General features: G+C 44.0%; 1 protein-coding gene across 1 annotated transcript; it reads left to right on the forward strand.

Annotated features, from left to right (window-relative positions):
- Positions 1–1526: 1526 nt before the first annotated feature.
- On the forward strand, positions 1527–9339 carry FAM124B (family with sequence similarity 124 member B). Its single transcript, XM_039855275.1, has 2 exons — positions 1527–2536; positions 8172–9339. The coding sequence occupies exons 1-2, from the start codon at positions 1805–1807 to the stop codon at positions 8826–8828; spliced, it is 1389 nt and encodes a 462-aa protein (XP_039711209.1). The 5' UTR covers positions 1527–1804; the 3' UTR covers positions 8829–9339.
- The last annotated feature ends 1159 nt before the right edge of the window (positions 9340–10498 follow it).

Raw genomic sequence — 10498 nt, forward strand, 5'->3', positions numbered from 1 at the left:
CATGTCTAAAATCGAAGTGAGTGGAAGAACAGGGGAAGAAGAGGGGGTCACACCGAAGGATGAGAAAGTTATAGATTTCAACCGCCAATGGGCAACGTGAATTTAGATTTTTTTAAAAAGCTCGAAAACTGTAATGCCTCAAACACTTTAACAATTTTTGGAAACTTGGAGCAAAACGATTTTAATTACTGAGTTGCTGATGGTAATTAAAAAACAATTCATCTCTTATAAACCGTATTTATATATGTTTCTAATGCAAAAGATATAGGACTTATGAAACTCAAATGATTAGAAGTGTACGTTTAATTTAGAAAGGAAATCTGAGTACAGATGATTCCTTTCTATGGATAGCAATATTTAATGTTAAGTTAGATTATTATACTATTAAAGAAATCTACATAAATAAACTAAAAGTTAGAGTAAGTTATATTTTTCATCACCAAAATGCTGTTTAACTTACAAAAAAATTAAGTCGTACCATGCTCCCTTATAAGCATTAATGAATTGCTTATTTAAAAATTATGTTTAGAAAAATGTGCTTGTCTATGCCTTTTTTAGGAGCATGGCTATCAGAATAGCAAATGATTTTCCGATGGATACTTAGAACACATTAGGGTGGGTGTTTGTTTAGATCTTGGATGTTCTTAATGAAGATTATTCATTTTAAGATTCAACAGCACACTCAGTCTCTGAGAAACATGTGTCTTCGACTAAAACTGCCTTTGGCATCCTTTTCTTATTCTTAGGAACAAAATTCAGGCCCAGGACTTCTGCATCCCAGAGAGGCACCCCCTCTCTGATTCACAAGGAGACATCTCAGTTCCTGGGTTCAAATCCTCCCTCAGCCAATTTTCAGCTGTGCGACTTTAGGTAAGTTACTTAACTTTTCTGTGCTTCAGTTTCTTCATCATTAATTTGGAGATAATAGTCTCTACTTCAGAGGTTTAGTATAGGATCAAATTGATTTATGTAAAGTTTTAGGACAATTCATGACTGGTGCCTAATAGATACTCAGTCGATAGAAACAATAATTACCGACATTGGAAAGCTCTCACTCTTTCTAAAGAACTGGCATAAATAAAGAGAGACTAAGTTTTACAGCATCTTTTCAGTATATACACTCGGATTTTGCAGTGGAGCAAATAACTTTAAATAAATAGTCGAAATTATTTAGATAAAATATCTTCTCTTCAATACTCTTGCATTAATTGTTTTAAAACAAAAAGACAAAGGAGAAAAAAAATCCTGGCAAGGGGACAAGTTTTGAGAATTGTTTGAAAGCAATCATTGTGTTCAGGTGGCCGCCAGGCTACTGTAAACACGGTATGGAGGAAATTAGAGCCCATTGTGAGTCTGCAAAATGGATGTCTTTTCAGCCGAGCAGATTGCTATCAGCCTAACAGAGCCACTCGCGTTCCTTTTTGCTCCGTCATTTCCTTTACTAAGTGTCTGTAAGAACCACCCACTCTGGTTTTTCTCAGGATTACAGGTTTTTAGGTCAAACAGAGACTCTGGGGAGTGCCTGAAAAAGCCAAACACAGGCAGTTACATTATGCACGAGCCCGATGACATCCACCCCACCATTGTCGTATGTCGCGGAAGCTGCTGTGCCCCAATTTGCGTAGCTTCTCTCACTGTGGGACCCCCAGCGATGCAACCAGGATCAAGGGTTTGCTTCGTTCTAACGCAGCTGGAGGTTTCCTGGTGGGCAGCAGGCTCCGCGTGAGCACTGACCGCCCCTTCGCTCTTCGCAGGAGCTTGCACAGGGGGCCTGCACGCGTTGTCATCCTTGGGCAGCTCCAGAATGGACGAGACGCAAGAACCTTTGGCCATGACCGTCCACCTCCTCGCCAACTCTGGGCATGGCGCGCAGCTGCAGCAAACTCTGGACCAGCTCCTCGGATGCATTTGCCCGGAAGTTCGTCTCTTTCTGGTGTCAGAGCGGGTCAGTCCAGTGAAATACTATGACAAGTGCCACCCCAAGCGATCTCGGTTCCCGGGGATGTCTGTTTTGCTCTTTCTGCACGAAAACCTCGGAGAGGAGAGACTGTTGCGCGTTCTAGACTCTTTGCAGCACTGGCCGTGGCGGTGCTACCCAGCCCCGAACGCGCAGGGCAGCCCGTGTCCCTATATCCTTGCCAATCAGGACTTCTACAGTCTGGACAGCCAGATGCCGGTCTGGGGTGTGAGGCAGGTGCACTGTGGCTCAGAGATCCTGAGGGTGACGCTCTACTGCAGTTTCGATAACTACGACGACGCCATCCGCCTCTATGAGATGATCCTGCAAAGGGAAGCCACCTCGCAGAAGAGCGACTTCTGTTTCTTCGTGCTCTATGCCACCGACAGCTTCGCCCTTCAGCTCTCCCTGAAGCAGCTGCCGCTCGGAATGTCGGTGGACCCGAAAGAGTCTTCGGTGCTGCAGTTCAAGGTTCAAGAGATCGGCCAGTTAGTGCCTCTCCTGCCCCATCCGTGCGTCCCCATCAGCCGCACCCGGTGGCAGACGCGAGACTACGATGGGAACACGATTCTGCTGCAGGTACCCGTTTCTCCTCTGTGACCTCGTAGGCACACACAGGAAACGGTGTGGATTTACATTTGAGAAGGGCCTGAGAGGCCATCGAAAGTAGGGGTTCTCAACCTTGGCTGCACAGCAGAACCCCTGGAGATCTTTCACAAATTCTCAGGGACTCTCTGGGCACTCAGGCGTGGGCATTTTTTAAAAAGCTCCTTGGATGATTCTGATATGTAGCACATAGTGCGTTTGGGAGTCACTGACCTAACAAAATCCCCTCATCTGACAGAGAAGGAAATTCAGACTCCAGGAGGTGGGCTGCTGCCTCTGAAACATCTGTTGACCTATTGGCTTGAGTTTAGGAAATACGCTTCTCTCTCCAGAAAAAAGTGTATATTCCAGAAGCTAGCAGGCATAAGCAAGCATGCGTTTCTTTTCATTTTAGCAACAGACATTTAGATAAGTTCATCTTTATGTTCTTTATTAGCCATTAAAAAAAATCATCTCTCGTGAAGTGAGTAATTCACGTTCTTTTTCTTCTATAGCATTTCTCGAGGGCGCCTTTCTCATTTCCGAGTCTCTCTGCTGTCCCCACAGCTGTCCCCGCTTGGACCCTCTTCCTCCCATTTTGTTCCTCTGTTCATTTCCTTTCCATTCTCTATCGCTGCCCCTAATTACTCCACACAGCCAGCCAGATAGCAGCCAGACAGACAGAATCTCTGTCTCTCTCTCTGTTCTCTGTTCTTTCTCTGTTCTGTCTCTTCTCTCTCTCTGTCTCTCTCTCTGTCTTCTCTCTCTCTCTCTTCTTCTCTTCTCTTCTCTCTCTCTCCCATATTCTCATTCACTCACATTTTGGTTTATGATGCCTTGTAAGAAGATTGCAGATATTGCTCAGAAGCCTCCTGCTATAAAATAGCAGGTTAACGTCAGTGGTTTTGGTTAATCAATTAAAATGAATACCTTTCAAAAGATCGGTTAATTGGAAGAGACTGATTTCAACTCTTAAGTAAGCAAGTCTGGCACTGTTTGGGGGTTTCTGATTATCTATATAATTTGTTTTCATGCAATCTTTTTTTCTCACTGTAAGAGAAATTTTTTTTTTTTTTTTTGCTGTGTCTTGGAGTAACATTTAGTAAGAGGCAATATTATTTTCCCTTCATGATGTTAGTCTTCCCCTTAACAACTTAATCACTTTTCAATGATGTATGTTTTCTTGTTTCTCAACTGTTTAGAGCAAATCGAGTGACAAATGATCTTTCTAGTGACAAATGATCTTCTTGTTCATCAAGATACTTGCTAATGTTCCCTGAATCATAAAAAAAAATACCTAGCTGTCAATTTTTAGCATTTTACAAGCATTTCTTAGAAAGATGAACTCTAAATGTCAGAATTCCTACACGTGCATTTCAATTTATTTTTTTGGCAGGAGGAGATTTATTCTTCCTCAAGGCATTTATCTCAATCACTCAGCATTACATTTCTCTTAAAAATTATTCATTTCAATTGCACATATTTGCATTTCTGCATTAATAATGTTGTCCTCACTTTTGCCTTATAGTCCAAGGATCTTAGACTTCTCTTCAAAGATGAAAGTTGACATTCTTTTCTCTTAAAAAGATGGCAGAAATGGCCAGCCTTATGATGAAAATCACTTTTGATAGTCTTGATAAGACTACCTAATGCCGGGGTCCTAATTTATATTTTTTAGGGATTAAGCTTTATTTATCCAACAGATATCTAGTGATTGTTTACTGCGTGTTAGACACTGTGACAGGCGCTGGCGATAACAGTGATGAAGATGTGTACAATCCCTCTCTTCTAAATGGCAAAGTCTGTAGGAAGATTCAGAGAAGTAAGCAGGCAGGTGCAAAGCAGTGTGGTAGCAACTATGATATAGAAAGTACAGGCTGCTAGGAGGGCTAGTAGTAATATTAATTACGATGACAATAACCAACTCATGTTTAGTGCTACTATGTCCCAGATACTATTATCATTTAATCCTTTCAACAACCCTATGACGTTGGTCCTTCTTATTATCATCTCCTTTTATAAATGAGGGAACTGAGGCACAGGAAGATTAGGTAACCTGTCTATAGTCACACAACAAATAAAGTGCAGACCCAATGTATAGGATCATCTAACTCAGATTCAGTGACATTGAGAAAGCTTCCAAGAGGAAATGATGTGTAAACTTGGAGTTAATGATGAGTAAGAATTTTTAAGAAAAAGGGATAGAGGAGACATATCCTAGACGGAGGAAAAAATATACACACACACTGGCTTTCGGAAAAAAATAAATAATGTCCAGAAAACTGAAAGAAGTTCAATTTCAGCAAGTGGAGCTTGAAAGGGAGGGAGTGGTGAATCAGCAGGCTGGAGGAAGAAAGGGAAGACAGTGAAAGGCATGGTGGGCCGTTCGAAAAGGCTTAGCTTAGATTTTTATCTTAAGAAGAGTAGGGCGCCATTGAAACAAGAAAGTGACATGATCCAAACTGTTTTCAAACGCCTTTGGTGGTAGAGTGGAGAGTAGTTTAGAAGGAGGGAAGAGCATCCTTGGGGAATCCCTTTAGATGACCAATGGAATAATACAGATGAGAGATGATGATCGGCTGCTCTAGGGTTAATGGCAGTAGACATGGAGACACAAGAATCTCTCAGAGACCTTTGGGAGGTAGAGTCCATGGGAGCGGGTGACATCGGGGATACAGAAGGAAAGAGGATGCTCTTGTTTGGGCAACATGGAGCTAATGATGTCATCTTCTAAGACAAGGAAAAGAGTGAGTAGAACCGATTTAGCATGAGGAGGGAGATGAGTTCAATTGTGGACATGTTGAGTTTGAGGAGCTGGGGTGTGGAAGACAGCAGGAGAGGTAGGTAAGACACTTAAGAGAAAGATCTGAGCTGTAGTGATACTTCTGGGAGCCTTTGTCACTTAGATAAGACTCGAAGCCATGGATGTCAATGAGATTGCCCTGAGACAGTGTAGAGCGAGTAGAGAGCGGGGCTCAGGTGAGCGGTGAAGAACTGTGACCTGTAATGAACTAACAGGGCTCCTTCAATGGAAACTGAGAAGGAGTGGATGGACAGGGAGGAGAAAACCTAGAACACGTTTACATAAAAGCTTATGGAGAAGGAGACTCCAAATGTACAAGAGAGAGGTCAACCTCGTGACATTGTCCTGGAGCTCAAGTAAAAATGAATGGCAAGGAGGCCATCTTGGTGAGAGTAATTTCAGCGCAGCAGTGGTGGTGGGAAGTCAATGTTGTGGGCAGGAGAAATAAGGGAAAGTCAGTAGGAAAAATGAGTGTGGCCAAATTTTATAAAGAGGTTTGACTGAAGGAGAGGAGAGAAAAAGCTGGAGCTGGAAGGCGCAGAGAAAGGATTGAACAAATGTGTTTTTCAAGATAGAGTGAAGCAGGTTTAATTTGCTGTTGGGAAGGACTAGGGGGAGGGAGAGAGAGAGAGAGAGAGCGAGCACGAGTGCAGGATTGAAGAAACAAGATAATATAGTGGGAGAGAAAATGAATAATTGATACAGTGGGTTGGGTCTGAGGAAGTAGAAGATGATAAAATTCACGGCGCAGGTCGAGACTGGTCACTTTCGTTGTGGAGATGGTGGATGAAGTTGCAGGCGAGCTTAGTGGTAGGAACCTCAGAGAGTTGCTAGCTTATAATGGCTTTTGTTTTCTCTGTAATTTAGATGGTGAGACCATCTGATGAGAATGTGCTGGGGTGAGGCGGTGGGGGCGGGGAGGGTTGCACCACTGAAGTCTGAGGACAGTTTGGAACATTCGCAACACTCTTGGGGTGAATGGAGAGAGACGGCGGAGGAAGCGCGAGGACTGGCAGGTAGCTGCGGCAAAGGCGGGAACCACGCTCCGGGGCAGCGCCAATCCCAGCGGCACGTGCGCACGTCATCAGCATCCTGGGCTCAAGTTCAGAAAATGCGAGCAGGCGGGCGGAGGCGAGGTCGGGAGTTTTGAAAGAGGCTATTGCCGAGAGGGGGCAGCGCAGGAGGATTGGAGGTGTGGAACTATAAAGAAATGGTTGAAGTGGTGGTTTTCAAACTCGAATTCGCTCTGGAGGGCAGTGAAGCTAGAAGCGGGTGAGGAGAGAAAGCAGGGAGGGCGTGGTGAAGAGCAGGGGTAATGGGAGAAGCGAGTGCTGGAGCTGGAAGCGTGGGTGGGCGTCTGAGAGAGCCGGGTTTAAATCGCGCCTTTTGGAGGCGGAGCGTTGTATGGGGTGGGGGGCAAGGCCCAGTGGAGGGGCCGCGGGACCCGGCCGGCAGAGTGAGGGGAGAGGGCCACTGCGCTGGTCCAGCAGGGCCCACTGAGTCAGGCTCAGCGGGCACTTCCTGGCGGCCCCGACACGTCTTGATGCTAATTGTGGCTTCAGGATGAACTTTGTTCTCATCTGAGATTGATTTAGGTGTTGGAAGGAACTTACTCAGGCTTCTCTTTCTCTTCACAACTGTCAGAAAATTAAATAAAACCCCAAGAATCAAATGTGTGGATTCCCCCCATTTTCATTTCTGGGGGTGCGGGGATGGGGCAGTGAGGACCGAGTAGTTTTTCTTCATATATCATGGGCGCGTTTATTGTTTTGCTATTGAAAATTAGGTCATAAAATTTAACTGTTTTTTTTTTAATATTCTATACATTACATGTAAGTATCATCAATTAGAAAATGAACTCTAAAATGAGCTATCAGCACCAAAGGCTGGCGAGCATGTGGAAGAACAGGAACGCTCATTCTCTGCTGGTGAGAATGCAAAATAGTACAGCTACTTCGGAAAACAGTTTGTCACTTGCACAAAAGTAAAACATACTCTTACCGTAAGCTCAGCAATTGTGCTTGTTTGTATTTATCCAAATGGGTTAAAAAAAAAAAAAAACTTATGGATTCACTGCAGTGCCATTTAGAATAGCCAAGATATGGACGCAACCTAAATGTCTATCGATAGACGATTGGAATAAAGAAGAAGTGGTAACTATATACAATGGAATATGAAATCTTACCATTTGTGGCAACATGGATGGACATAGAGGGTAATGTGATTCATGAAATAAGTCACACAGAGAAAGACAAATACCATATGATCTCACTTATTTGTGGAACCCGAAGAACAAAATAAATAAACAAAATGGAAATAGACTCATAGATACAGGAGCAAACTAGTGATTGCCAGTTGGGAGGGAGGGCCGGGCTGGGTGAAAAAGGTGAAGGGATTAAGAAGAACAAATTGGTTGTTACAAAAGTCACGAGAATGTGAAGCCCAGCATGGGGAATATAGCCAATAATATTGGAATAACTATGTACAGTGCCAGGTGGGTACTAGACCAATCGAGTGGATCACTTCGTAAATTATGTAAATGTCTGACCACTATGCTGTACACCTGAAACTAATATAGAATTATATCGAAGATCAACTCTAATTAAAAAAAAAAAAGGCTAGAACATAATGTCAGATGATTCTCCAAGAGGCAAAGGTGGCAGCTCAGACTTTTGAAGGATTGTACTTATTCTATTCAATTCAGATGATTTTCTGAAAGTCTGCCATGGGCACCGCGTGGCAGAGGGTGAGTGGGACGTAGTCTATTCTTGACACTCAGTCGACGGACACATGGTTACATTTGTCCCTCCCTTCCTTGTCTTGTAGGTCCAGTCAAACCCAGGACCTGGCGTCAGGAAGAGTGAGCTCTCCCTTCTGAGCGGCACCTCGCGCACCAGCGCGCTCCCCCAGAGCTCCAGGCAGACCCCCGTCTCCACAGGGCGGACCCTAGAGCCAAAGAGGAGAAGGGGCCGGGGCAGGAGGGTCAAGGTGGGCTCTCTGGAGTTCCCTGCGCCCAGTGGGAGCCTGGCCTCAGAGAGCTGTAGCGGCAGCTCGTGGAAAAGCCCTGGCTGCGGGTCCCAGGCCAGCCATCCCGCCGCGGGCACCCAGCCGCCTCTGCCCTCTGCCCACTTCGATCCCAGAGCAGGAATGAAGGTCCTTAGCCGGGAAAACAGCTTGGAGAAGCTGGAGGCAGAGACGAATGTCGACACCGGGTGCACTGTGGTCAACTCCGAGCCCAGACAATCTTTCCTGAGCAGATTTCCGAGGGATCTGCAGACCAGCTGGCCACCGTCCTGCTCGCCAGCCTCCTCCGTAGGGGCAGCTGTCTCCAAAAACATGAGACTTTGGAAGGGAAGGGTCCACCCTTTGTCAATTGCGGGCCAAAGGGATCTTAGTGCAAAGAGGATAATCTCACACCGCTCCCTTCATCTGCCAGTCCAGGGTGAAGAAAAAGAAGGAGGAGAAGAAGAATTTTTTATATAGCATGAAACCAATGTGGTTTTCTAAAACACAAGACCGGATACGACGTTCTAGAAATGAAGCACTGTTTCTTGTTCATCGGACGGGGCCTGAGGGCTAGCCATGCTCACATCTGTATTGCTTTCATTTCAAATGTTCAAAGTCTAACGATGCTGTCAGTAGTTGTTCATTTGTCATCATGGTCACAAGGGAACAGAGCCAGTGCGTAGGGAAGAAGCCCTCACCCCGCGTCCTCAGAGACACACTAACTGAGCGGTGAGTGCCCTGTTCAGCACTATCAGAATAATTTGCATTGTATGCAAATGAGCTGAATGTGTTATGCACTGTTGATTAGTGGATGTAATTTGGTTTTAATTTTGACTGGGGATGGATAGCTCATCCCCTTGGACAGTGTGGACTGGTTGTTCCTTAGGGTTTTTTGTTTGTTTGTTTGTTTGTTTGTTTTTTATGTGACCTCCTTTGGGAACTAGGTACACCTGCTAGCGAGTTTGCCTTTAAAGTTGTTCGCCTCTGAGTTAACATGCAAAGTGTTTTGAAAAATAGGAATAATTAATTTTTTTCCTGTTTAATGAGAAGAAACACTGGAAGCCAAAAAAAAAAAAAAAAATCAGGTTAAAAAGGAAAGCTAGGCTCGGGGGTTTGGCTGCTCCTCCGTTTCTTATTGATTTCTGCACTACTCCAAAGAGGCCGGCGGTTCGTGTTACTAAGAGAGGAATGTGACATCATTGGATGATTCGAGATCTCCACTGAACATGGCAGGAGGATTGAATTGGTTGGGTCCCTGGAGCAGGATTCGGGTTCTTCCGGCCACGTTCAAATTCCTGAATTCCTTTGCAATGCTTATGCATTCATTCACTGACACTTTCGTTCATGCAAAAAAAAAATTTTTCAAGCACCTAAGTTTGAATAAGACATTGATATGGTATACACACATTCTGTGACCGTCAAATCAAAAGTATCTCTGTTTTCGCCAGTGTGATAAATCCATTCTATCAACTCTGATGAATATGTGGAGATCCAAACTTATTCTTCTGGGAACTTTCCCCACAGTTGACCCTCACACTTGCTGCACAAGGCTGTGGTAAGCACTCACTGCAGATGAAGACTGGGCATATTGTGCATTGCAATTATAATCGTAATTAAAAAATCCTCCATTGCTCATATGCTGCATTTTTTTTGGTTGGGTCTATACACACATTTAGAAGAAGACTGAGGATCGTGTGTTTCAGTAATTGATAAGGTTATTTGACTCTATAAACTTCCTTCTCCAGGACAGATGTTACATAAGACTATGCATGCTGACTTCCCTGGATATTCTGCTTACTTAGTACACTCATACGGGGAGAAGGACCAAATTATAGCGCCGAGACTAGGCCAAGTTTGGGGGTGCTCTGCCCAGCTTGGAATAGAAATGGATCAGAGATGCAAATAAACAATTATAAGGCTTCTAAATTTTTTTTTTTTTTTTTGGTCTGTACAACATCAATATAGTCCCATTCTCATTTTCTTTCTCTCCCTCGGATTAAAGGTAGATTTTAGAAAGTGGAATGGATCACTTAATTATGGTATGGTTTTCTATAATAACATTTTTAAAAAGGAAGTCTTATTTAAGTTGAACTATTGAGCTGCCTTGAAAAGCACAGCAGGGGTACATTCTGACATTTCTTTTCCAC

The sequence above is a fragment of the Pteropus medius genome, unplaced genomic scaffold, assembly GCF_902729225.1.
Source record: "Pteropus medius unplaced genomic scaffold, Ma_sr-lr_union100, whole genome shotgun sequence".
Taxonomy (NCBI): domain Eukaryota; kingdom Metazoa; phylum Chordata; class Mammalia; order Chiroptera; family Pteropodidae; genus Pteropus; species Pteropus medius.

Coding starts and splice junctions, on each gene's coding strand:
- FAM124B (XM_039855275.1), top strand. CDS start 1,805: ATGGACGAGACGCAAGAACCTTTGGCCATGACCGTCCACCTCCTCGCC. Junction 2,537..8,171: donor GGAACACGATTCTGCTGCAG/GTACCCGTTTCT, acceptor CTTGTCTTGTAG/GTCCAGTCAAACCCAGGACC.